Genomic DNA, 27844 nt, shown 5'->3' on the forward strand with positions numbered 1-27844 from the left:
CAGAAGCATGAAGTTCTCATGTTTTCAGTCTTTATTCAGGCATGAACATGATATAGCTATGTTTGCTCCAGGTTCTGCATCTGCTTGAGACCCCGAGCCAGCGATCTCCAGCTCATCTCCACAGTGCTGTGATTGCCCATACATCAGTGTCTACAACAGCTGGTTCAGAACAGGCTTGCTTCTATCTACGTGTGCTGCAGTCAGTCCCCTTAGGTCCTGAAGAACTCCTTTGTTTCCTGCAGTTCTGCTTCCTTAATCCCTGCAAAGACTCTCTTTCCACGCAGGGTCTTATCAGCTTTTCCATAAAAACAGTCTGCCTTGTCCATCCCTGCCTCTACTTCTACAGCTCCCAACCACACCTCCTTCTGCCTTAGCACAGATTTCCTAGCTGTATCTACCACCTTTTCAAAACCCCTGTGTACACTTTAATTCTACCGCCTGCCTGTCAGCAATTCCCACCCCTGTGCTCAGGTGACAGGGGCAGGCAGAACATCTGCAAAGGGAATAAGGAAGAAATGAGACTGAAGGGAAATTAGATGCCCCCACACTACCCCCAGCTCACAAGCAGCCTCTCACATTGTAACAACACACACTAGGGCTCCAGCATCAAGTCAAGAGGGGAAAAAACCAGGATGGAGGAGTGGGAATAGAAACAACATCTAATGTGTGCTGACACTGTGCATGGTCTCTCTCTAGCCCAGCATCAGCTGCCCCACACTTACTTTAACTTTGGTTTTGGAGTGCTCAGGACACTGTCATCATCCTCCATTTCTGGCCCACTGTCACTGGGGTTCTCTATATCCAATGTGTCATAGAGAAGGTCCAAGTCCTCCTCCACCTCTGGAACGTGCTCTGCCGGGTCCTGCTCTGAATCCAGAACCTACACGCCGGACAAATGCAAGCATCACTGACCCTGCTAGGAGCCAGACTAATGCCACGTGACCTGAGGTCCCCCAAGGACTGCAGCACAACGGTCTTGGCAGTAAGTTTCTGTTCCTAGTGCAAGGATATTATACCCGACAGAAACACTAAATACATGAGAAGTGCTTGTTTTGGGTGAAGCTTGCCAGCGTTACCTATTGGACTAAGCATCCACAAACACACTGTTAACCACAGATTATGTCCTTTATTCAACCCCATTCTATAAACAAAGCTTTAAAAAGGCCCCTAATGGAGTCCCAGTTTTCTTAGAACAAGTACAGAAATGCAGTGCTCCCAACAGTGTAACCTGTCTTGGCTTTTACTGGAAAAGTTGCCATGACACCTTCTGATACCCAAGCAGGTAGAAATAACAAAAATGTCCACAGGAGGCGCCTGAAACCTGGACAAGGTACAGTTGCCATTCGCACGAGAAAAACGGAGCAAACAGATCTCTCCCCACAAGGCTTCCACGGGTTGCTTCACATATACACCAGAGTAAGCAAGCAGCTGTGCACAGTTCAGAGCTTGCTTTTTGAATGGCAGCTTAGCAGCAGCTCAGCTGTCTGAGACCTCAGCTATGGGTACTGACTCTGCTGAGCTAACTTAGGAAGAACAAAAAAGCTAACAGGACTGTTTGGAAGTGTAAGAAAGCATGAGGAATTACTCACTCTTTCCCACAAGCCACAAAATGAGCACACAGTCATACAGCCAATTCAGATGTTAACTGTTTTTATATTAGATACTTAACATTACACAGGTTTCTTGGGTTCTGGATCTCTTTCATTTTCAGCTCTGACCAGACAGCTGACTCCCCTGTGGATCTGCATTCCCTGTCCAACTTTTTCATGTCTTGCCTGGCTGTTCTAGTAAGATGATCAAACAGGCTGGAATTTAACTTCACAAGCAACATACAGTTGTAGACTGGTTGTCTTTGAAAGGGTCAAAGATAATTTCAAAGCAGTCTGCAAAACTAATGGGTACACACGTGGTTGCCAAAATCTGCTTTTGATAAAACCCAATATAGAAAATGTTTGATGACATTTTAAAGTTGTCCCTCATGTCTCCATTGCAAGGCTGGGGTGTAAGGAAAGGTCACATCCACTACAGACTTGACAACAAAATGAAGGGAACTGGGGAGAAACAGGAGAGTGTTCCTGAAGACTAAAGCAAGATGCACCAAGCTGAAGGCAACACACAAGACAGGAAGGCTTACAGAATTACTTACCTCATCAGACACTTTAAACCTCTTCAGCAATGCCACAACCTTCTGTTTGAAGTTTTGTTGCTGCAAGTCAAAGACACTTTTACATAAGTAAAGTGTTAAGTGTACTGTTTTCTCCCAGTCTGCAAGAAGCCCAGACACATCTGACACTGGTGCTCTAGCTGCTGCTTCAAATCAAACTCCTGGCTCCACAAACCAAATTTCTGCTGTTCTAATGTTGAAATTAACTTTTCCACACCTATGCCACACCTTTCTTTTCTGCATTACAACAAACTAGGTCCCACTCCATCAAGCATTATAAATCTTCTGGCCCTGAAGGATGGCAAACCATTCTTGGTTGGACATACAGTAAATAACAAATTATTTTATCTGCCAGATCACTTCCTGTACCTGTTTGATTTATTTCTAGCAAATGGTTGACAGTCAACTTCTCTGATCCTTAACAAGGGTGAGCCACCAGAGACATCTACCCACTCTCCCAAAGTACAAATGTGCTTTCTACCAACAAAGCACTGTTTTTTCCAGGACCTTGCAGTTCATCCTGGCAGGCTCATTTATTTGACTAGCAGCACCACAGAAAAATTGTGGAGCTTATCCTTAGCACTTGCCTATCAGAAAAATGCTTTCTGAGTCCAATACCCTCAGATCCTGGACACAGAAGGCACAAAGTCCAAAACAATGCAAGCCAAACTGCTGCACTTCCTTTGTGTTTACTCGCCCCCAAGAGCTCCTTCTCTCTTGGAGGACCAAACAGCTGAGTTCTGCCACGAGCTGCCCCACCCTTCTCAGTCTGTCACTGACCAACCTAATATGCACACTCCAAAGAAAAGGAAGACAAGAAGAGCCCAGGTGTGAGTGCCGGTACAGAGCATTTGAGGGGGCATCCCTGTGTCAGGAAGAAAGGGAGGAGAAAATGGCTGGCACTAGGTCACTCTTAGGCAAAGAAAGTTGCTCATTTGCTGGCTCTTCTGTATCTCATGTGAGCTCTTCTTGCAAGTTCAACTGTCTGCTCCTACACTGGTCTCAGTCACTCCACACCTCCTAGTCCTTTATCTCTGAACTCAAATCCTGCGAACTGCAACCACCTTCTAAACAGCTGAAGTTCAGGTGAAATAAATCCAATTCAGGTGAAATTACTCAAACAAGACTCTCCAAAGACTGCCCTATTTCTGCCTTCAATGCACTTGTGAGGCTGAGATGCTCTCAGGATAATGAGAGCTGTCCTCTGGCTCAGGATGCTGAGCAAAACTGTCCATCACACAGACCACTTTGGACCACCGCAGCAGTCTGTGGAGGGAGGACACACAGCATGCAGTAGCTAAGGTGACATGGCAAGAGCTGTTTCCTAGCTTAAATGGTTGGACAGTTGGTAGACAAGGTGTCCTGGTTTGGAGCTAGGCCAATGTTAACTAGTAACACCAAACCCAGTTTTGTGCCAGTCCCACACACTGGAGATTCAGTATTAGTTCAGAGGTCAGGGCTAGAAAGACATTATTCTTATGAGGAAGTTTTTTTGCTTAGTAACCAAATCGTGTATTTTGTCCTAGCTGGTCACTGACTCTTGAGAAAAACAAAAACAAAACAAAACAAAAAATACTAAGGACACCAAGGCTATGAACTAGCATGTTCCTGGTCTCAGAGAGAGGATCTTTTTAGTGCCAGATTCAGGTCAAAATAGGGTTTATTTCAGACCTTATCAAAACATGGATTTCAGAAATAGCCTCATAGGAGGTACAATGATCTCCAAACTTACTCCTAAGTCCAAAAAAGAAACCTAGCCTATCCTGGTGATTCTGAGTTACTGTCATCAGAGACACGCATAAACACCTGTGTAAGCAGAAAGCTGTATTATTGCGTGGTCAAGCACAAGTCACTGCTCCACACAGAAGTGCAGCTTTGCAGGCATACACATGCTTGCTGTGAGAGGGAGGATAGCTGCATGTGTCTTGCCAAAGCTTTCAATGTCCAGCTACTACTTCTGCCTCAGCACCACATGCACCACCTCAGGTTATCTGTCAAGCTGCAGCCCCTGATTGAGCTACTCTAACTTCATTATGAAACCTTCTGATCAGCCTCTCCCATGCAAAACACAAACAGAAGAGCTTCCTTTTTCTTAAAGCTATTTTCAGGACTTACGTAAGTGTGGATGCTGCACTGGCTTCTTTATGGGGGTGGAATTTCATACACTTACATGATTTTTGGAGCTCATTAACCTTGCAGCCAAAGGACACTCAAGACAGCACATACACACACCTTGGACAGCCCCACTCCTGAACTGGCTGCTTTTACTAGCTCTTCACCATGCCCCCAAGCTCTCTGCTGGGCCAGCACGGCTGGTACTGCTGCTCCCGTAAGCCACATGCACTGTAAATCCTGGCCAAACCCCATCAGTGTTAGTAAAACTAATTTCCACCGACCCTGGTTATGGACGTCGTTCTTACTATCGATCTCCGCTGCTTCTTGGGCTTCCCCAGTTCGTACTCATCATCATCCAAATCCTGAACAGAAAGAGGATTCCTGTGTTACCTTTGTGATTTGGGAACACATGAGCATTTAAGTGCTAAAGATGTTCCTTCTATGAAGATAAACCTGCTGCTCCATCTTCCAGGCTTTCAGCATTTGCCTTACTTGCAATTATGATGGCAGATGGAAAAGGAAGTAACAGTAGCAAAACAGCCTTAGCTCTACGTTCAAGGAACAAGGATGGGCAGAGCCCCACATTCTGGTGGGTTTTTCTCAGTACCCTCCAAAAGGAAGGCAGCAGGTGATGCCAGAATCTGAAGGCAATTAAGACCCAAACTTGAAAGCATCTCACATCTAGCCAGGGAGTTCTCCATAAGGACCCATTTTGCAGAAGGTAGTAAAGAATAAAAACTCACTCAGACCCCACTGGCCTGTTAATTACAGCTGGGGACCTAGTTGGGCTCTTTGAATCCAATCAGCATTACAGAAGCAATCAACTGATGCCTTGACCATTACGCAGAGAAATACACAAGCATCCTAATGTTTTAGTGTTTGAAAGGAGCTCAAGTCCAAACACATGAACAGGTAAATCACAGCATGATAGAAGAAATGAGTTACTGTGCAAGCCTTCTGTCACTACAGCTAAACATGTGGTGACAGTCTCCCACTGTCATGGTTTAGCTAAAGAAATAGACTTTTAGTTTCAAGCATGAGTTGAAAGTGTACACACTCTACTGAAGCTCTCAGAGGGAGAAGCCACACCCTAAACAGTACCTGGCCCTGTACGGCATCATCACTGGCCTCCTGCTCAGAAGAGAAGCTCTCGTACTCTTCCTCGGAATAGTTGTCTGAAAGGGAAGGAAAGAGGGGAGAGATTCTGTGAAACTCTTTTAAGGTGAGGGGACAGTCTCATCTCAGGAGCAGAGAAGGCCAACTAACAGTCACAAATCAAGAAAGGAGGCACACAAGGAGATGCCTGCTAGTTTATCTTCTATCTGTGCTAGAACCAGTGAGACAGGAAACGCCTAGAATTAAGGAACAAGGAGAAACACATCTAACAGGAAGGAGGGACCAGCACACAGGTAAGGCTTCTTGAAACACCACCCCCTTTTGCCCTGGAAAGAATAACCTGGTAGACAGCAGCAAGTAAAGAAGTTTTTCCAGAACAGAAATTACTTTTCCTCCTAACATGGGCATAACCAGCTTAAAGGAGCAAGTAAGACATGTCAGGAGTCTTAAATCCTTTATTGAAATGACACTTCAGGTGAGCTGCCTGGCCTCAGGCAACAACACGCAAGTACCTGAATGCACTACCTTGAACGGGTCACTCTTCTAGCAATGAGCTAGAAGAAGCTGGTACCACATAAAAAGATTGTCACAAGTAGAAATCCAATGACTTCCATATATGGTGCACAATACCATGGATTTACACTCACTAAAGCAGGCTATAGTCCACAGCAAGTCATGTTGCAGGTTTGCAGGTCTCATCTAAGCTATGAGATTTATTGTAGAATACCCAAAAGATGGAAGAGTAGCTTAAATGTGAATTTCCTGAATACAACATTGTTAGCTGGGTGAGAAGCTACAGCTTCTCAACATACCCACCAGTAAAGCTGGAAGAATGTTGGCAAGAACATAGCTATACCTTGCTGGAAGGCTCAGGCCTGTTGTGATAAGCAAGAGAAGCTTAAACAATTAAATCCCTGACTCTGTCACACTCCCTGCTTACACAGCAACAGGTTTGAAAAGTGGGTTTTCTTTGCAATAACTAGTTATAGACACAGCAACTTCCACAAAACAGTTGTCATTTGTCCCAGGAAGCACCTAAGCCCAGGTGGGGTTTAACTCCCACTAGTTCAGGAAGACACTGGTCCTCAGAGCATGTGGTTGTACTCTCACCTGTAGACTTGATTTTCTGGCTGGCCTGCATAGTGCTGTCTTCATGGTCAATTGGCTGACTTGACAGGGAGAAGATCCAGATTTCTGCTACCTTCACTGCAGCCTCTTTGATGTTGCTGAAAAGGCTCAGAACCTGACCACCTTCTGTTGGGTGCTGCATGACCTGGAACAGAAATTAAACAGGACAAATATGCATTACAATGTATTTAAACTTGCCTCACTTGCACACTACAGGAGTTATTTTGTTAACATAGCTACTCCACATTTCCAGGTACAGAAGCAAGCCAACACCCTGCAACTGCAGGAGCCACTTGCAGGCAATACAGACAATGCTATTGAGATTTTATCTGACTACAAATGGAAATGATGGAAGGAAAGGAAAAACATTCTGAGCTTGACAATTGATTAGCTCATCCCTGAAGCAGAGTATTTGACTACCTCATTACTATGTATTCACTTCCCCGGCACAGTACTGATTTGAATTATCAAGTTACCAACCTTCTGAACACCTAATTAAGGAACTTAATTTTGTGTTAAAGCCAAACAGAAGAGCCAACAAAGGCAAAAATTCTTGGTGAGGTACAGCTGCAAAGTGCTTCCTAAAGCAAAAATCCCTGCTCCAGAGAGCTGGCACCTATTCTCAGAGGACCTGGCCACCATAATGAAGCAGCAGGTCACAAAAGACAAGACAATGGTGGAAGCAGAGGGACATCTCAGTGTGGGTTTCTCCTTCCTTTGCCACTCACACAGCTCTCCCCAGAACCTAAGACTTACCTTCTTCTCTTGCCCCATCAGAGTCAGAAAGTGCTTCCCCACACCTGCACCTCAGCTTTCTAACACACACCAAGCTGCTTTATCAGGTCCTCACGTGGCTTTAAAAAGACCTGAGCTGCTGAGGAACATATGCTCCCCTGCTCAGACTCACAACTCCAATTCACTGCTTTGTTTCAACAGCTAAGATTTAAAAAAAAAAAAAAAAATTGGTGGTGGTAGGAGTTAAGAAATGTGTCAGTGCTGTTTGGGGGTCTCTATACTATAAACTGCAGAGGGGGGGTGGGGGTCTTTGTAAAATTTTTTTTCCTGAAGTCTTTATTTTCAGAAATATTTCAGATGAGCTGGAAAGCAACTATTTCCTAACACAGTGCACCTCTGAAAATGTTTGACCTTCTAACCTCAGCCAGCTGACATTACAAAAAGGCATAAGACAAACCACACACAGCAGCAGCAAATGCCCAACACTTACCAGTTCACTGATGGGTCTAATTAATGGGCCCACAAGTCTTCCACCTTAGTAGTATTTAATTTCTAGTTCTTAAACGAATTGAACATGCTACAGGAAAAATGTTAGCTATAACACCACAAATCAGAATCTGGCCAATTCAAACAGGGAGTTCATCATTTACTGCAAGTCTAAGGGAAGCTGAACTAGCACACAAGTAGTAATAACTCACCACAGCATAACACTATCTTATTTTGGATGGAAATGATTTGTTGACAGAATGCAGTCTGATGAAGAATATTGGTGGTTAAGCTGAACTTGCTTGAACTTCAACATTCCTTAGAGTCGGAAGGCTTGCCCAAGTGACCTTATCTGTCTTGTTCTGAACTATGATCGGGATCCCCTACCTGAGAAAAAACACACACCAAAACCCTCACAAGGTAATAAGCTATCCTCATGAAAGCTTTAGCTCTCAAAATACTGTCCAGAAAATATCCGATATTATCACTCAGTTGTAAAATCCATTTAAAGGTTTGCCCTCTGAATACTGATTGATTATTAAGACAGCTATATGAAATCCCACCAGGTACTTCTCAATAAGGAACATGAAAACACTGGGTTTAAAGAGAAGGGAAAATGTCCATCTTTGTAAACAAAGATCATGTCAAATGCTGCTCACCTCAGCCATGTTGATAGACCCCACAGCCAGAGTCTTGTAGCCTAAAATGGTTCGGTTCTTGTACCGCTTCCGCCGCTGCAGCATGATCTGAAGCTTGTTACCTTCTCTCTTCAAGAAGTGAGGGTACTGCAGTTGGAAACACAATAGAAAAGTTTATTACATCTCTTGACATTATCTCACAAGCTGCCTGCTTTGCAGGTAAACTCCTTTGCAGGTAAACTCTCCATTCCTAGAGATTAATCCCAGGGCTTTTAGAAGTGCCTACAGCTAGCTCACACTCACTGGACAACCCTTCATTATCCCAAAGCGGCCTTCATCTCTGCCCAAACAGCTCAGCTCTGGACTTTCATTTCCCCAGCCAAGCACACTGAAAACACAACCTGGGGGCACAGAGGAGCTGTTCAGTTTGGGAAGGACTGAGCCCAAGCCTGATTCCAGAGAGATGAGCAGCCTCTAGGAGATGCTTCCCCCAAAAGCTAGAAGGAGGCTGCCCAGAACTGGAGGCCCAGAGGTGCTGCCCGGGGTGTAGGCTGTCCCTGCATAAACAGCAGGCAGCATGCAGTGGCAGGGACAGACATGGACCCCCACGCTCTTGGCAGGACACTGCCTTCCCTCCAGCACAAGGACACTTCTTGTTGAACTCTCTACTGTACATGTTTAAGAGCCTCTTGTGCTCTGAATGGCAAGTGAAGAGAGGCACAGCTATGAAGAAGCCAGCATTTGCTGATGCCTCTTTTGCTAAAGCACAGAGTGGTCACCAGTGATTCTCTCCAGGACAATGCTGTCTCCTTCAGGCACATGGCTCTTGCAATCATCAGTCTTTTCCAGCATTATCACACTCAAACTTCTATTACTCAAAGTAGTTGTATTTTAAGTAATTAAGTCAAGAAAAACCCTGTCCTACTGCCAGGCTATGTTGCAAAGACATTAATCCCTCCAAGACATGTTCCATTCAAGAAAATACATTTGTTTATAAATAACTCCAAAAAAACTCCCCAAGAACAGAAAGGTTGTGAAGTCAAGCAGAGACTATTAGGGAAGCTTGCCCTGCTCATGTGCACAGAGTATTAGTGCAAGCAGGTCCTGCCTTCTGCCAGGGTATTCACCAGAGCACTGACACTCCCCTGTCCTGGACCCAGCTCACCAGCTGTGGGAGGAAGAAGCCATGCAACAGAAGAGCAGTCTTCAAGATACAGGAGCCACCTGTCCAATCTCATGCCAAGAATAGAAAGAATAGGACACATGCTCCAATTATACAAAATACATAGCATTAAGTAACCTGTGGACAGGAGAACCCAGTGGCAGGGATCTCAAACAGGACATTCCCAAGTGAAGGATGCTCCTTTTTCAGGCAAGACCTACATCTTTTTTTTTTTTTTTTTTTTTCCCTTGGGACATTCTGAAAGTATAACAACTTCCTGCTGCTGAAAACACTTGATAAATACAAATGCTGAGTGCCACCAGAAACCCTGAGATATTAATTTGCAGTCCAAGGCAAGCCTGCCTGCTACATAGATTGCTGGGAGCAGTGGCCACACAAACAAACAGAATACTAATTAACTGACTGCTATGCAAGAGCAAGATCTACTGTGCACTGCACAAGGAAACAGCCCTGCAGAAGAGAGGAACAGCAGTCCACATAATTAAAACATGACCTCAAAACACACCTGTATCCAGACACAGATGGAGCTGGTGACTTTACAGATGTGTAATGTCCCTAAACAAGAATGGAAGAAAGTTATTAGGTCGAAGGGGCAAGAGAGGCTCAAAAAGCCAGAAGGCACCTTTTGCATTCAAATCTACCATTTTTTTGCCTCTGGGGCCCTTCCATGTATTGGAAGGGCAAGCAGGGGAGAGGGATTCCTTGCTCTCAGCTCAAAGAACTTGGGCCACACCACCAGCTCCTTAAGTACGAGCCTGCAACTAAAGTCCAAAGTCATGCTTGGTCCCAGGCCAGCTTGATTTCAATGTGTACAATTTTCAGGGTTTAAACTGGACAGCTCAAGTCCATACATGGGCAAGTTTGTTTTTCAAATGTGTGTTGCCTGGCCACCTCTGATGAGCATTTACAGAGATTATAAAAGAAAGGTACAGAGAGACTCAGGACACTCGGCTCCTCTGTTAAAAGCAAGGGCCTCTAGAAGAAAAGCAGAGCCATTTTCATAGCAGAAGCTATTTTTAACACCAGCCACGGCTTATCAACTCTACAGAACGGTTTCAACCAAAACTTCTCAGTAATTGTCAGTCCATGACAGATTGGAGAAGAAAACAGTTTCACTGAAAACATTTGAAAACAAGACTTTTAGAGGAAGCACCAAGCACCCCAAGGCACCTCTGAGAAGTGAGAGGGCCATCACACACACTGGAACAGCAAGAGTTAGGGCAAGACATTCTTTCTGAAGCCCCAGTGATGTAATCCCTTCCATCAGGAAAGGTCAAATTAAAGACACGAATTTAAGTGCTCCAGAAAGCTGCAATGATGTGCTTGGAATATCTGGGGAATTTCACTTGATCCTGTGAAACCCACAGCGGGTCAGCAGTAAGGCATTCCAGCAGCAAGGGTGATGGTAGCTCACCTGACAAAAAGGCTATTGCTGGTCTAGCCCTAGCTTAGCAAGGCAAAACAGGATCGGAGAGACCACTATCTCCAGTCTTACCCCAGCTGTGTGAGCAACAGGAAACTCCTCCCTTCTGTCTGAGCAGAGGCCTGCCAGAGACAATGAGCTGCTTGCTATTATGCTAGCCAGCACCTCCACCTTCCTAGCTTAGCTCTGACAAGGAAATGCTCCATGCAGAGGACAAGAATTTCACCCAGGAGAAGCAGCTGAGAAGGTGGTGACTGTGAAGCTACAAGAGGCTGCAAATCCAGGCAGCTAGCACAAAGCAAGTTTGAAGAGTCGACAGTGCAATATGGAGATACTGGCTGCTGCAAGACGCTGAGACCTTCTTGTGCTGTGACATCCACATGCTTTTACTTTGTGGCCCATCACCACTTTCAAATAAATCCAAGGCACTAAATTCAGACTGTATCTGGCTTAAGCTGCAGCTGTCAGCTAGGAGTAGCTTGCAGCCATTGTCCAATTAAGAAACAATAAAAGCTGTCATAAAAATCCTGCTGTGCCATTTCAGGAAGGCTTCCCAGGCTTTACTGCATCCAAGACCACCAATCCTTCCTGCAGTCAGGGACCAGCAGATCTCCACATTAAGCTTGCTCACCTCTTCTGAAGGCTCAGTGTCACGGACATCGCTCTCCCCTATTCTGGCTCAATTCCCAGCCCCTTCAGGTGAAATTGAGTTAAAGGCAATGCTCTGTGTCCTGCTGCAGCACTGTTCTGAGTCCCAGAAAAAAAAAAAAAACAAAACATATTCCCAGTTAATTCTGAAAAGATCTGCAGAAACACTTGCTCCTTGCTGTCACAGGACTGGCAGAGGGAGACCTGGCTCATCTTACAGCTCTGCTCCTAACCACGGGAAAGCTGCAGCCCCAGGACCCATGAATAGGTATTCCTGGCACGTGGCTTTGTTATTGCTGTTCACAGAGGAGGGGATGCAGCGCTGCAGTTAACCCAGCCTGGGGGCTGCATCAGGACAGAACCAGAAGCACCAGCCATCTGTGTATCTGCCTGGGCAGCCGCAGAGTTAACATCCATCTGCAATGAAACCTCATCTGTTTCAAGTCTGCACAGGTCTGAGTAACAACCAGTCTGTCTCACATCATCACTTGAGCCTTTCTCCTTACCAGATCAAACGCTTGACTTCAAGATCTAAATAACAGTCCCAAAACACAGATAATCCAGATACAAATGTTCCTGAGTGTCTGTCTGACTCTGGTCTATGCAAGCAGGATCTTCCCTCCTGCTTGCAGCAAGCCAGTCCCAATTTACCTATTTCCCTGCTCAGGAAGTACCACCAGGGCAGTATGCTTTGAGGAAAATTGGAACTGGTAAAATACAGTTGCTCCAGTTCCCATCTATTCCTGTGACTCTAGAGCCAGGAGTAATTGTCTCTGCCTCTCCAAGTGATGCCTCCCTCAGCAACTCCAAATCAGAGGTTCACCTGTCCCATTCCTACTACTGCCTTCCATCAGCCCGATACTCCATGCCACCCTCCATTGCCTATTCATAAGGAAGGCAACAAAAGTCAAGAGAGGTATCCTGCTCTGCTCCAGTTCCTGCCACAGCCATAACATGAAGAAGACAGGCTGCACAAAGTTCTCACGTTCCTGGGCTCCATACACAGGATGCACAACAAGGAAAGTCCCATAACACTGCAAACCAGCACCCTAGTCCAGGCCCTCAACGCTGAAAGGCAATTCAGACCAATTTGTCTTACAATGAGGGCATGCAAATTGCAGCTGGTGATCAACTTGCCTGTCCCCCCAGACAAGTCAGGATTAGAGATCTGCCTTCTGTGATGCAGGGTTGGCCCCAAGAACAATTCTAAGTATTGATATGGCAGCTTTCCTAGTGAGCTTCCTCGTCCCCAGATCCTGGAAGTATCTGGGGCATTTTTGCTCAAATTTCCCACAAATGACTGCCAGAGACAAGCCAAAAGAGCTCAGACAACTCTTCAGAAATGGCTGGGACTGCCTTAAGAACAAGCATCTTTGGCAGGACTAGAAGGATCTTCACCTCAGACCCACAACAAACCTCTCCTCACTGCAAAGCAGCAAGTCCAGCAAGCACACGTGCCCCAAGGCCACCTTACCTGCAGCGAGAAGGTCAGCGCAAGCTCCGTCTCCACATGTCCACTCGGGGGCAATACAATCTCGTGAGACCGCAGGATGCGCTTGGAGCCCTGTACAGAAACAAAGTCCATCGGGTGAATTCCCCAGAAGTCAGCCCTTATATCCCACCCCAGACCTGTTTACTAAAAAACAGGAAACATTGTCAGGGACTACCACAGAGAAAGTGAACGAATGGGTCTGACCTTGCACTCCTGTGAAATATTAATGAGATGAAATGCAGATATTTGACTAATAAAGATTTGGGCACATTTACTGTCCCTAACTGCAACAAAGCAGCTTTTGTTCTGTCAAACTCCAACATTCAAAAAGCTGTGAGTCAACCCCACCCCTCAAGTTTAAGTCTTGTATTTTTACTTCAGCCAATAGGTACAAGGCTCATCATCTCCCTGGTTTGGAGGCTGCAGCGTCTGGCGTCAGCCATGATGGACTGGCCTTTTCTTTTTCTGCACACACCCCTCCCTGAGGAGTGTGGAGATTTTAACCTGTTTAACTGGAGATTTTAACCCCAACAACTTCAAGTTGTTGGTGTTATAAAAGAAAAAAAAAAATCCACTAAGCATTGCAGTGGAGTTTGTAGACCTGATAGTATTACAGGACAATTGCAGGGCAACTCCAAATTAACACTGTGTTTGGGCTGCCGTATGCTGAGTTACTTGGCTATTAACTGTGCAAGCATTTAATTTCAGGTAATGTTTCAGGGAAAACGAGCAGAAAGGCATGACAGACTGCTGCCTAGCAAATCCTTCTGCACTGTTCAAACACAGAGGCAAGTTTCAGAGGTCCCTGGCTCAATGTTTTGCTGAGCCTGCAGATCTGGCTTTGTCCAGACTGATATCCCAGAAGCACAGAACTGTAGCTCTCCAAAAAACAGCATCTGGGAAATCAGAGACAGACTGAGGGATAAACACCTCCTAGCTACATCCAAAGGAAAACCTGGTCTGCCTACATCATCCCCAAATAGCATCCTGAGATGAGAGACAAGCACTCATTTACATCCCTTCCTCCCCAAAGGCATTGCTCAGGCAGCCAGAGCAAATGCTGTGATTTGCAGCGGTGCCTCAGGTCCTGCACAACACAGGGGTGGCTCCTCTGTGGATAAGCAGTGGTGCCTAAACTCTGTGTATCAGAGAATAGACAGCAGAGCAGGGTGAAAACCCGAAGCACTCCCTCCAGGAAAAGCAGCATGCGTGCAAGTAAAGCACAGCTATCCTCGCTGCTGGCAACAGCAGCATCTGTTCCGTTGGTGCAAAGCTCCTAATGGCAGCAATCTTTCTTTACTTGTTACGCAACTCGAAATCTAATGAAAGACCAAATATAGCTGCTTTTAAAAGATTGCAGCAGATAAATAGAGCAACAGCTCGGGAAATACGGTTGACAACTCTTTGAACACAACTGTTCAGGAGGCTACAAGGAGACACGGGAAATACAAGCAAGATGCTCTCAGGCGGCCTGAATTCAGTCATCCACTCTGGAAGGACCCCAGTGTCTGACACCTCTTTTGCAATTCCCCATACAAAGGCAATGAGTCATTTCACAGAGATCATATATTTGATGACCCAGTATCACCAGCTTCAAACAACAGCTATGTCAGAAACCTTAGTGCTGACAAATTAGGTGTCCCTGAAAGAGCTTGTCAGCATCATCATCATAACCTGCAAGCTATAAAAGGACTTATAATAACAGGGCTTCAACTCTGCCTGTGTCCAAGACATCTGCAGTGCTACTGACCCACCAATAAACAATACATCACACAGAAATATGGGTGATGATCCAGCACAAGGGACACCCAAGGTGAGACACTCTCTGGGACAGCGGTCATTCCAGCCACTGTCACCTCTAGGTCAACTGGACAGACATTTCAAGGGAAAAATAAGGATGGCCTGGGGATGTGAGCTACAGCCTGGCACTTGGCAGAGGAGCACCCCAAACAGTGTAAGTCCTTCTGCCTTCCAGCTCTTCAAGGATCTGTCCTGGCATTGAGAGGACTGCAGAAGAACTGCTCAGGTTCCAGCATCTGAACTACTGTAGCAAGGCAGATCACAACATGTACCCAAAATAGACAAGAAAGTCCCATGTGTTAAAAATCTTTGAACTTGCAGATCTGGTGCAAACTTTCACCTATAAAAATGTAAGCAGTCACCAGTAACCTGGACAGGAAAAGAAGGGTTTGCTCTAGTAAAAGTTACTGAACTCTCCAATCCCAAGTCTGACACGTTCTGGGCAAAGATAATTCACTGACAAGCCTCAGGCCCTTACAGTGATGCATCTGCCATCTAGGAGTACAAACATATGGAAAGTTTTCAGCCCTAGTAAGCAATATCTGACAACCTGGGAACCCACAGCTGTGCTGCTTCTGAGGGTCCTACAAACTCAGGTGTATGAAACAATTCCCTGCTTTTCTGCTCCCTGCTGTGGGTGTGTGAATCACCTCCAACATAGAGGAACACATTTTTACTCCAGCTGGACTGCTCAGAGCTGAGAGATGCCAGTTAAATCCTCAGCTGCATGTTCTTGCACCATAGGGCCTTCATGGTTTCACCTTCCAAGATAGATTTTGTGTGCTTTGACACAACCAGCTTTCTGCAGGGGTTTTCCTGGTTCTTTGTTTGAAAAGCAACTGCTTTTCAGCATAGTTAACAGTATTTTTCTACTTACAGGTCTGCTAGGCTTTTTATTCATTAAGTAATTCAGCATTTGCAGTGGTGGGAACATGTGAGCTGAACTGATGCTGTGACACACTGTGGAAATGAGTCCCCTTCTTTCCCAGCCTGCCTCCAGGCAGCGTGACCTACATATAGGCACCTAATTAAAAGGCACAAATGTATGCTGTGAAGTGGGTTATTTACCTAGGATGACAGCTGTATTTTATGGAAACAAATTAAAATATACAGGTACCCTACAAATCCACTGACAAGCACCTGGCTATGAAATTACTTGGACTCGATAGCAGAGCTATCAGCAGAGGAATGCCCAGACTCCCGACCCCCCCAAACCAGGACCAAATTATCAAGATGTTCAGCTCTAAATTAAGCTGAAGCATGTTAAATAGAGAAACAGGCTTGGATTTAGTGACAGCTCAGGAAGAAGAGGTGACAGCATATGATCTCTAAAGAGCATTTTTACATAAAGATAAGCTCACGATGAACTCTCAGTGAACAATATTTTTACAACAGTGAAATACAGTAGGAACATGGAGGAAGGATCAGATGAGATGCTCCGCACATCCAGAATGCCCTGATGCACCTGGGAGGAAGCCTGTGGCTGCAAAGGACCCTGAAGTGGAGGTGAAGCTCAGTTTAGGCATCTGTAGGTATTTTTAGCCAAACAATACATTTAATTCTTTGAACTGAGCAGCAATTACCTGCATTTTGACAGCAATGACCCCAGAAATAAGCTCCTTATCCAATTCCTTTAAGACTACCAGTTTCTTTAATGTCAAGCTGCACAACCTGCAAACGGGAACAGAAGAGAAACAGTTACAATCATGCCTGAAAAAGGGAAAGCTCTGAACAGCTTTTACACACAGCAGTATCCCAGTTCGAGGGCGAACAGACTCCGGACACAAGCCACACTGATACAGACATAAAGACATCAGGAATGTATGAGGCTTCCCTGGCTTTTCAACCTGAATTTCTCCAACCTTTCACAAATACAAGGAGATAGACAGGACCGTACATCTCTGATACAGACTCATGGCCACATAAGAGTGCCTCACAGCACAGACTTCAACCCACCACAGCCTGGGAACTCTCACTCCGAGTCAGACCAAAAGCTTTAGGGTCAGAGGAATTAAATTCCAGCAATATAAAAGCACGGGGTCAGTCTAATTTTAAACTTGTCTACAAAGCTTTCCTAGATTGTTGGCTTTTTCAGTTTCAGGCTCTTGGCTCCCAAAGATCTCACTCCCACCTCCTCTTGTCAACCCACACGTTCTCCTCCTCACACCCAAACAAAAGTGCTAGCAAGTGGCTCAGGAGTCTCTAATGAGAAAGAAAAAAAAAAAAAAAAAGAGGACTCAAGCAGTGCCCTCTGGCCCTGGCGTTCACATGCCACACATATGCAAGTAAATCACATTCTTTACCCAGGCAATGCTACATTGTTCTGGTTAAAGCTGTTTGCACTTCTGCCTTCCAGCACAGAGAGCCTGGGAGAAGATAAAATTTGGACTAGGTGCAGCCAAGTTAAGGCTCTGAAGTAATCGGACTGCAGTACTGATACTGTCACAATTTCACAAAAGTTACCACCAGCTGGTCTAATTATGAAGGCACACCCAGAAACAAACTTCAGGGAAATATCAACCTGAAGTAAAGACAGCTCAGCTTGAGGAAAGCAGAGGCCAGAGAAAGTTGCCAGGTGGGCACTAGTGACTAGACATCAACCTTCATGCTGGCCAGGACCTGACACTGACTTTGTGTCAGGTCCCAGCCCCACTGCATGGGTATCTTTGGCCTCTGTCATGGGATTTAGCAAACCTCAGCATGGCTACTCTGAAACTCATTGCAGAGCTCTTTCTCCCAGATAAAGTATAATAACAGAGCTGTTCATGAAGGGGCCAAGTCCAGACATAGATGGGAAAGGTTGCTGATGCTGGATTTTGGTACATGCCCAGGCACAAGTGCCACTGACTGAAGCCTGCACTCAAACAACAGGACTCCATGATGGTGCCAGGAAGCCAACAAGTTGCCAATGCAAAGGTGACTTGCACCTCCACCACCTTCACCACAGAGGAAAGTTGAAACATTACTTTGCTGCAATGCCAGAAGGTAGACACAATCAGCCTGGGTGCAAAACTGCAGGAGAGATACAGCTAGAGGCTGTTCCTGACAGGCAGTGGCAGATGTTGAAGTACTGCTGCCTACCGCATCCAGGAATGCCTGTGGCCCTGCTTGAACTCTGCCTTCTCACACGAGGCTAGGAGCAGGGAAGAGCCAGTCTTAGCTCTTAGAGTCTTCACTTGAGCACCTCTCCAAACCTGCCCTTGCCAGCCTCTTCTCCACCCCAGCCCAAGCTATCTGCTCTCCCTGCCCATTTACAAGGCACTGGTTCCTGCTGTCAGGTCCCCAGAACCCAGAGAACTGAAAGCTCTCTCCTTTGTAGAGTTTCACATCAGATAACTGTGCAGCCAGAGATGCTACAGAAATTACAAGGTGGAAAAAATGGGACTGCCTGTGCCTCCATTACCCCCATCACACCACTGACAGCTGTGAGCAGTGTCATCGAGACAAACGTGCTAGAACGTGCGAGCCTGGAGGCGCTGGGTGCTGGAGGAGGGATGGCAGAAGCAGGCCGGACAGCTGCAGCTGCTGCTGGGCTGGCGGAGGGGAAACTGAGCACGCTTTCACCCACGGGCAGAGCCTCCTCCTGAGTGAAGCCAGGAAGCACAGGCCAGCACGCTCAACTGCAAGCACAAGTGCCCCCATGCACTGGAAGTCTCGAAGCTGCATCCCTCAACACGGAAACAGGAGAAGCCACCAGCCTGCCTGCCCCATCCTGAACAAAACAGCAAGCAGACCCTGAAGCAGCCAGGCCAGGATCTGGAGGACAGAGGCTGTAAAGCCATTTGTTTTCTCTGTAACACTGTAGCTGAAGAACAATTGCGCTCAGCTTGCCAAAACCCACAGAGCTCAGGCCAGTCAGGTGCTGAGAGCAGAGGTAGGACAACACACTGGCATTGTCTCAGCTGATGGGCAAGTAACAAAGGCCTTTTCTCTCCAGCCTGAGCTCGAGGATGAAAAAGGTATGGGGAAAAAACAATGGTGTTCTCAGCACACGCAACTGAGCACAAGGAGGGCGTTCTGTTCTCCGCCAGGCATTCCTTCAATTCATCATTTATGAGCTTTGATCAAGCCCTGCAAGGCACTTGCTGCTTGGAAAAAAAATTTAAAATAAAAATTAAAAGCCTCCTTTACAGTGATCAGAAAAACAAAAGCAGTTAAAAAAGACAAGGGACACATCTGCTTTCTTTATCCCCCATTGCTGGACTGCTGGTACTAAAAGGCGCTTCAACAAAAATAATGAAATGCTTACATTCTCTATCAGGGGGAAATGAAAATCAGAGTTTAAATCCCACCAAATCACTCACACTCAACACACTCGTTGTTCCAGGTCTTCAGTCTAAGTTTGCAGCTTACAAATCAAAGCAACCTTCAGAATATGTGGCAGAAAGGGGCCATACCTTACTCAAATAATCATGAAAAGGCATAATCGAAGCATGTCGCTGCCCAGAGACAGCATGGTGCCCCTGCTGCCAGCAGAAGGATCCTGAACCACTCACACCTGCAGGTAAAGCAAGGATTTGTCAGCCATAACTGCCTCTGATAAAGGCAGCACCTCCTTCCATACACTTATATTTTGCCTAGGTTTTGCTGTACTTCTGTCAAGTCTCAGGGACCAGGAAGGGGACTGATCTCACAAAACATTTCTATCAACAAGCCTGTTAAGATTAAACACGAGTAATTAAAAACAGGACAGGCACAGGTGGACCTGAAAAGAGCTAAAAATAGAACAAGCTTACACTTGGAAGTTTCTAATACATACATACAAGATCTCTGTGAACACAGACTAAATAACCTAGAACACACACACAAGGGGAACTGAGGAAGCCTCAAGTCTGGAGCAGAAAGAGCCTGAAGTATTTTGAGCAGTCTATAAAAAGCCTGGGACTGCAATACAGGAGGTGCAGACAAACCCTGTCTTTGCGTGTTTGTTTCAGCAGTGACCTACAATTGCGCACGGAAAGTTAAGCCAGCAAAAGCACTAAGTTAGCCAAAGCAGTGTTAAATAAGGGCAATGGAAATCTGAGAGCCAAGATTTCCACCCTTTTTTGAAAGTTCATAGTAGATGTCCCTGCTAGGGGCACAGCTGGGTCCAACACAGCAGCAAGCAGTGCCTGCTGAGGAGCTTGCATCCCCTCCAGTCACACATGTCCCCCCATGGCGAAGAGGCACAAGGTACTTGTCTGACCCTCTCAGGTTAACAAATCATGAGACAACTTAATGCATTCTACAAGAATAAAAGTCTCCGTCTTTTTACATCATTGCTGCAAGAACAGTTTTGAAGAGGAAACCTGGACCTGACCAAATGGTTTCGACTCACCCTGCTAATGCAAGTTGCGCTAAACAGCTTCATTACCAGCTCTTTGCTCAAGGAGGTAGTTATCTGCAAAGAACATAACATTTTAGAAATCAAGATCCAGCAAACATGTCCAGAACAGCCAAATAAAGTATTGCAATTTTTACTCACTGGATGTTTTGCTTTTTCATCTGTCTGAGTAGGAAGAACAGGAAAATAAACCCCCTCCAAGAAAGAGTCTGCCTCACTGAATTAAATGTCTGTTTCTCCACAGGGAGCACAGTAATTGCACTGAGACCTCGTTCATGCAGAGATAGTCAAATCAACAGGAAGTAAAAATTAAAGACCTGTATTTTAATTAAGCTCCGTAGAAGTCAAGAATAATAACATATGCATCCACAGCTATAGGGGACTCCAAGTGCAAGAAAGAACCTGGGACAGGAAGACTCTAGCTCACAGAATCATCTAGGTTGGAAAGGACCTTGAAGATCATCTAGTCCGACTGTTAACCTAGCACTAACAGTTCCCAGCTGCACCATATCCCTCAGCACTATGTTAATCCTACTCTTAAACACCTCCAGGGATGGGGACTCTACCACCTCCCTGGGCAGCCCATTCCAATGCCAACCTGTTCTGTAAAGAAATACTTCCCGACATCTAGTCTAAACCTTCCCTGGTGCAACTTGAGGCCATTACCTCTTGTCCTATCACTTATTACTTGGTTAAAGAGGCTCATCCCCAGCTCTCTGCAGCCTCCTTCCTTTCAGGTAGCTGTAGAGGGCGATGAGGTCTCCCCTCAGCCTCCTCTTCTCTAGACTAAACACCCCCAGTTCCCTCAGCTGTTCCTCGTACATGTGCTCCAGACCCTTCACCAGCTTTGTTGCCCTTCTCTGGACACACTCGAGTCATTCAATGTCCTTTTTGTAGTGAGGGGCCCAAAACTGAACACAGTCCTCACCAGTGACGTGTACAGGGATAAGATCCTTTCCCTGTCCCTGCTGGCCACACTATTGCTGACACAAGCCAGGATGCCATTGGCCTTCTTGGCCACCTGGGCACACTGCTGGCTCCTGTTCAGCCAGCTGTCAGTCAACACCCCAAGGTCCCTCTCTGACTGGCAACTCTCCATCCACTCCTCTCCAAGCCTGTAGCACTGCTGGGGGTAGTTGTGGCCAAAACTCACTACATGGATACCCTTTGTCCAGGTTAAATGCTGTGAAGACATTGTTCCTAGACAAAGTGTTTCATGGCAAAAGCACTCTCCCCTCCAAGGTCTGTAAATTTCAATCAGCCAATGTCTATAAGGAATTGGTCTCCATGTGGTCATTGGACAGTTTCACCTCACCCAAGTTATTTCAGCCTCCTACCCCAATGCATTCAACCTCACCTCTGAGTGTTTTGCTCTGAGCTGACATTGTATACCTAAGTCAGCCCCCCAATAAATTGTGAGCCACCCGAAGGAGAAGTGGAGGGAGACACCCGCCTACAAACACACTTGTCCAGACAAACAGCCATTCTGCACATAGCCACAGGGGTGCCTGTGCAGGAGAGGCCAGAGTGAGAAACCCTGCACAGCATTTTTCAGAGACAGATGCTTAAGTAAGGTATGAACACAGTGCATGAGCAGTTTATTATGCCTGCTTCACACATGCTTAAGAAATAAAAAACACCACATGGATGTACGAATTGCTGCACTGACATGCTAAAGGCAAGGCTCTGTGTTCGCCTAGGAGTTAGCTGGGGCAGAAAGTGGGGGAGATGAGCTGTCCTCTAATGTCACTGAAGCATCAGAGTGGGGCCTCCAGGCAAGGGTAGCAATGGTAGAAGCGACAGGAAGAGTGCTTCTTTACTTTCCAAAGCTTATGAGTCTTCCCTCAAAATGATCTAATCTCAGTCTCATTCTCAGCTAAACTCCAAGGCAAGAAGAGATTAAATGAGAAGGCAAGAGTCAAGCGCCCCAATTTCTGTCATGACAGAAACATTACCTGAGTAACTTGCAAAACCACAGCAGACCTAAATTAGTCTCTGCTTACTCTCCTTCATTCACACTCAGCACAGAGCTAAATGGCAACCTTTAGCCAGCTGTTTTGGCTACAGATCCCTTCAAGTAAGCTTTAAGAAGCCAGGAAACAATTGCAGAGCAAGTATTTTCATTGTTGTTCTCAAGGATCTTGAAATCCTCTTCTCAGTATTAATACAAAGAATTAAGCTCTTAAGATTCTAGAGACCAAGATCCATAGAAATGCTGTAGCAAGCAAGTGTCATCCAGACAGGTAAGAGGATGGCAGCTTCTTTTATGCAACAGGCTCTACCCAGGACCTCACAAGGACACACATACATAGCCAGACACTATCCTTTTACAGCTGAAATACTGTCCTCCTCACCTCAAATATGTTACAAATAACACCTGCTCCAAACAGAACATGGAGAGGGGGGGGCATGTGTGTCAAAAATTTGCAGACCTGCATAATTTTTAAAATATTTTAGAATTCTGCATGGGCACATTTACTATTTGAGGAGCAGCATGCAGTTAATATAACCAAGGATTAGAGCACATCTGAGCTTAGATACTCCAATAAGACATATCCGTTGGAAAATGCTGAGAGATGTCTTCCTTCAGTGGGATAAGACACTGCCTGCTGGCTCTAGGGCACTCACCCAAGGCAGAAAGGGATCAGGATCCCTGCAAGCCAAATAACCCTGCTCACAAAACACAGAGTTTACATATTCCACTGGCACTTCTCCTTTCTTAGAACTTCAGTAGTCAGGAAAGGCACTACTGAAGAGCAGAGATGCTGGTGAAACCCACAGGGGTTAAAGCTATATCTCCACATACTGTTCAGGTAGCCAAGCAAAGTTTCTTGTGAAAGCTGGCAGCTGTGTCACACCATATTCTGACTACCTGGATGACACCTGATGCATTCCAAGTCACAGAGGCAGGAAATCAGCCTGTCAGCAACCACTCACATCAAGGTACATGCTCTGAACTGTGTTACCGAGAAACAGCAGCTTTTTTTCTCCCCTTAAGAAGTCATTTCAGTGAGAGCAGAAGCAGCTCTCTTCACACATCTGTTGACCTCAGCCAGGATCCGAGTTCTTACACACACTGCTATATATTTGGCTTCTCATTCTTCATTTTGATGGTTTCAAATCCCTTTAAAGGATGACTTAGAGGGGGAAAAAAATTAAAAACTAAACCAAGCAGGAAGCAGGGATTAGGTCTTTTTCTCAGGCAATGGAGTGCAAAGGAGTTAGGTGAACTCACCTATGAAGGCAACATGGTGTGAAAAAGTCAAGCACAGGCACAAGTCTAGTTAGATACACCTCTCCTGGTTTGTCTCTTCCAAACCCAGCATCCAGAACACCAGGACTGCACAGCATCCTGGCACCAAAGTGAGAATCAAAGAACGACCTTATGGTACTGGTGGATTAGGTTCGATCAGCGGTTTTAGAAGGTGCTTTGTTAGCTTTAAAGACAGAAGTAAACAAAAAGCTTATTCACAGTTGAGGTTCCTTTGACAAACCATCAGGATTACATTTTCTGTATTACAGATGACACACACACACTGATATTTGTTGCATTAGTTTAGTAATAGCTGGAGTAACCAGCGACACCACCACCAAGGAACAAGCAGCAAGATGGAGACAGGCCAGGCATGGCCACATCAATCTGACCAAAGGCCAGTGGTAGCTATTGCTCCAAGAAGCTTGCACGAAACACCCATGCACTGCAGCAAAGCCTCTCGCCCGGAAAGGCTCACAGCACTGAAATGCCAGTCTCCATTAGAGCACCTAATGAGAGCAGTCAAAGTAGCATATCTCAGGGAGGGGGAGCCTTTAGGATGGGGGCTGCTCAAGCCATTTCTGTAGCTAGGGCTTCATTTCTTAGCTAGCCAGCAACAAAATAATGGCACAACCCACTTAGCTTATGCGAGCCAGCCAGGGTGGAGGGCACCTCCCCCCACATGCCTTACAGATTGGCACAAAAGCATAAACACAAATGGGCAAATGAATCACACCCCAAACCAAAAGGAGACTCTGGGAGGAGGAATGCAAGAGCAAATTGGGGAGGTAGGGGATGAAGAGTAGAGATCTTCACAGCTGGAACAAACCCAGCAGCCCTCCCGGCCCTGGCTCACCCCCCTCTCCCTTGCATGCCTTCCTTATGCAACCTGCCGTCTCCTCGCTGGCCCCCTGCCCCAGACAGCAGTGCTTGTCACACTGGGATAGGCTATTCCAGGCATGCTATAGGAACGCTCTCCCTGCCTGCCAGGAGTCCTTCCCATCTGTCCCTGAACCCTCTGGGACTAGCAGGAGCTGCACAAAGTAGCCAACAGATGAGAAGGACCATCAGAGCTAAAGGCTTCCTGATCTGTCCACAGCTTGCCACCAAGCACGGAGCAACGCATCTCTGCCTTCAGTTGTACCAGCATCTCCCTCCCAAGCTGAGAGTGCTGCAGCTGGCTGCAAGAACAAAGACAGCACCTAGACTTCCAGCACACACCCGAGGAGATCCTTGCAGTGGTAGCTAGCTAGCTCTGTTATAGAGGCATCAATCAGTGAGATGAAAGGGTTAAAGAAAATGCCTCAAGGCACATGTTTTCTTCAGCATGTGCCTTGCCTGGATGATAACCCTCACTCTTTCCCACCACACCCATGCCTCAACCCTGAGCACAGCATCCCCAAACGCAGCAGCAGCAGGTTGGGAGCTGCAATGTCTCCACAGCAACTAGGGATGTCACAGCCCGCACGTCACCAGCTCCCCACATCCACTCAACAAATGAGACCAACTCCTCCAACAGCCTGCTTGGTCCTCCACACTCCCCTCCAGAACAGTCTGATGACAAATCTTCCTTCACTACTGTGGCAAGAACTCTGTTCTCCAAACGACCCCTTCTCCATCAGCTACACCTGCCCCATTCCAAGCCTGTATGCACTCGGCAGCAAGGAGCCAGCATATACCTGAGTGCAGGTAGATTCAAAGGGAGGTGCTGTGCCAGCCACTCTGGTTTAGTATTCAGCATTTTCTTTTTTATAATAGGAAGAATAGGTCTCCAAGCACTCTTGCACTTGACTACTTTCAAAACACTAGGTGCAACTCTGCTTTTTCGTTCCCACTGCTGAATGGCTCACAGCAAGAGCTTGCTGCCCTGCTCTCTCCTGTTATCCACTTGGTGCCCCGGGGAGACACTGCAGCCCCAGTCACAGCACATACTGTCCCTAAGGCCTGCAAGTCATTAGAGGCCAGGACTCAGCCTGAAATATCCTGATCTTCTCATTTGCTTGTAATCAGCCCTCAAAGGACCTTATTAAGGGAAAAAAACTACCAACAGGAGCCTTGACTTCAGGCCCATGTCAGAAGAGCTTGTAATGAAGAGCTCAGTTCTGCTCAGGTTACCTGTCACTGTGATCTCTTCATCATGAGAAATCAGGACTCAAAGCCTCCAGCTAAGAAAGCAGTCAAGGGAAAACAGATGGCTTTTTGGTGTACCCAAATCCAGGCTTACTCTCAGGGCATGAACAATTTGCCACGTCTCTGCCTTATTCCTCTCCATTTCAAACAGCTTCCATGACACCTTCTGATGCAGAGGCGAGCCGAACAGCCTGTCACTCCAGCAACCAGACAGGTTCACACCATGGGTCGCATCAAATTACTTCTCATTCAACCATCTCCAAATGCTTCCCAGTGCCCGAGAAAGTCAAGACACGTGGCTCTCCCAGTCAAACACAAGATCCTGATGGCATGTAATTCTTAAGACTTGGTGCTTCTGTGAAAGACAACCACCTTACATCACTCTGAATAAAAAGACTTTCTGAAAACCGTTATAGGAGGTTTTTAAAATGAATTTTAAAGGTGGGTTTTTGTGTTTGTTTTTAGTCTCGCTTTTCCCTTGCGGGCCCACCTGGACTCAAGGCAGCAAAGCCAGGGCAGGTGGCCCATTTGTAACAGACCATCATTCCGTAACCTTGATTTAAAACAGCTGCATCAAGTTCCAGATGAAGAGGGTTTTGTTTGTGAAGTTTGCAATATGGCCAGAAATAAACAAGATGGAAGAACCACACAGGCACAATTTAGAGCCCAAATGGCTGCTTGCTTTTCTATCAAGAACGCAAAATGTCCTGTAAGGGTAAAGGTAGAGGGGCCAGCAGCAGCAAAAAACATTTTTGAACTTTGATGGTACGTTTGGTATTAGCCAGCACAGCAATCAAACATGCAAAGCATCTTGTTGGCAGGCTTGCTTTCAGAGTAGAACAATTCCCAGATCCCAACGCTGTTCTCATTGCAGTAAGTCTGTCAAAGCCTGCCATTCTGGCCCTGTTCCACATCAGCATGTGCAGTCAGCCACCCCAATACCTCCCAGAACCAATCGTCTACACTGTTCCTTTAACAACCCCATGTTTAATCCCGGCTCCCTCCCACTCCGACTCCAGAAACAAATGGGATGACAGTAAAAGAAATATCAGAATTTGTTACTCAAGCCAGAAACATAATTTTTTTGCACAATTCTCACTGTGCAAGATGAGAACTAGTTAGCACCCCAAAGTATGATTTCTTTCCAGCATGCAGAGGTTCCAAAAATAAAGCACCTGAACCACAGGGAAGGAGCAGCAAAATGAAAGTTTCAACTCCAAACCACAACGTATTCAACAGCAGGTCAGAAGGAAGGTTACGAGAACCACCAGCTCCACAAAGCGCAATTTTTGCAGCTGTACCAAACACCCTGCATGATACATGCTGCACCTCAGACATTTGTTCTGACAGCACCATGGCTGGCACACAAGCACCAAGCTCCTCAGAGCCCCACAGCACCAGCTCATCTGGGCACAGGTGCTTCAAACAGGGGAGTGACTGCAATGCTGACAACCGATTTGCTGTCCGGCCACAATTCAAAGGCTGTTTCCAAATCAAACACATTAAAAGAGTTATAAAAGGAGGGTTCTTCTTTCCCAGAAGCAATTATTTAGATTTGAATGGTGCCAGTTTTTACAAGGCAACAAAACACAGCTGACAAAGCAGCCTCCATCAGCACTAAATATAATTCACAAAGAACTCCAGATCCTGCCACTAAAGCTGGAGAACTCTATTCAACATTAAACACATTGGAAACACTGGTTAACATCCCTAAAAATGGAACAAAACGTCGAGAGTAAAGCAGCTGAAATGTACTATCCCTTGCAGATTTGTTTCCCCAGAAAAGAAGTGGCAAACTTAGAGGAGCTTTGCAATGTTAACAGTAGTCAAAAAAGGACTGAAAATGCAAGTGTTCAGCGCTCCTTTCAAGGAAAGAAATGCCTCTTGATGCTTTGGTTGAAGCTGCATTGTGCTCCGGCACCTATTCCTTGCATTTCTTCCATCAAATATTCTGACCAGCACTTGCTCATTTGCACATTGTCTTCTGGAATGCTCAGAAGAGCACAGATGAGCTGGAAAGGAAATCACCAAAGAACAAGGAATCTAGTGAGATTCTAAAAGCCAAATATTTAACCACATTACCCAGGTTGATGCAAGAATGAGATGGCTGACATGAAACTACCACCACTACTGACAGGGATGGAACTTCAGCAGTAATCAGAAGCAATACTTTTAACTTCCAAAACCAGCCCAATTGAAAAGGCTTACAG

General features: G+C 46.0%; 1 protein-coding gene across 13 annotated transcripts in view; it reads right to left on the minus strand.

The window, feature by feature from the left end:
- Positions 1–27844, minus strand: part of PACS2 (phosphofurin acidic cluster sorting protein 2) — a 75634-nt gene that overhangs the window by 34517 nt on the left and 13273 nt on the right. For 10 of the 13 annotated variants that reach the window (XM_026854216.1, XM_026854224.1, XM_026854219.1 and 7 more), the window contains exons 2-9: positions 16512–16599; positions 13111–13200; positions 8404–8529; positions 6506–6668; positions 5381–5454; positions 4561–4641; positions 2147–2206; positions 723–880 (exon numbers count right to left, since the gene is read on the minus strand). In XM_026854216.1, the coding sequence (XP_026710017.1) occupies positions 723–880; positions 2147–2206; positions 4561–4641; positions 5381–5454; positions 6506–6668; positions 8404–8529; positions 13111–13200; positions 16512–16599 (840 nt within the window). The remainder of the gene's footprint in view (positions 1–722; positions 881–2146; positions 2207–4560; positions 4642–5380; positions 5455–6505; positions 6669–8403; positions 8530–13110; positions 13201–16511; positions 16600–27844) is intronic. The other 3 variants (XM_026854227.1, XM_026854221.1, XM_026854220.1) reach the window with 1 other exon arrangement.

The sequence above is a fragment of the Athene cunicularia genome, assembly GCF_003259725.1.
Source record: "Athene cunicularia isolate RWA chromosome 8 unlocalized genomic scaffold, athCun1 chr8_part1, whole genome shotgun sequence".
NCBI classification, from domain to species: Eukaryota; Metazoa; Chordata; class Aves; order Strigiformes; family Strigidae; genus Athene; species Athene cunicularia.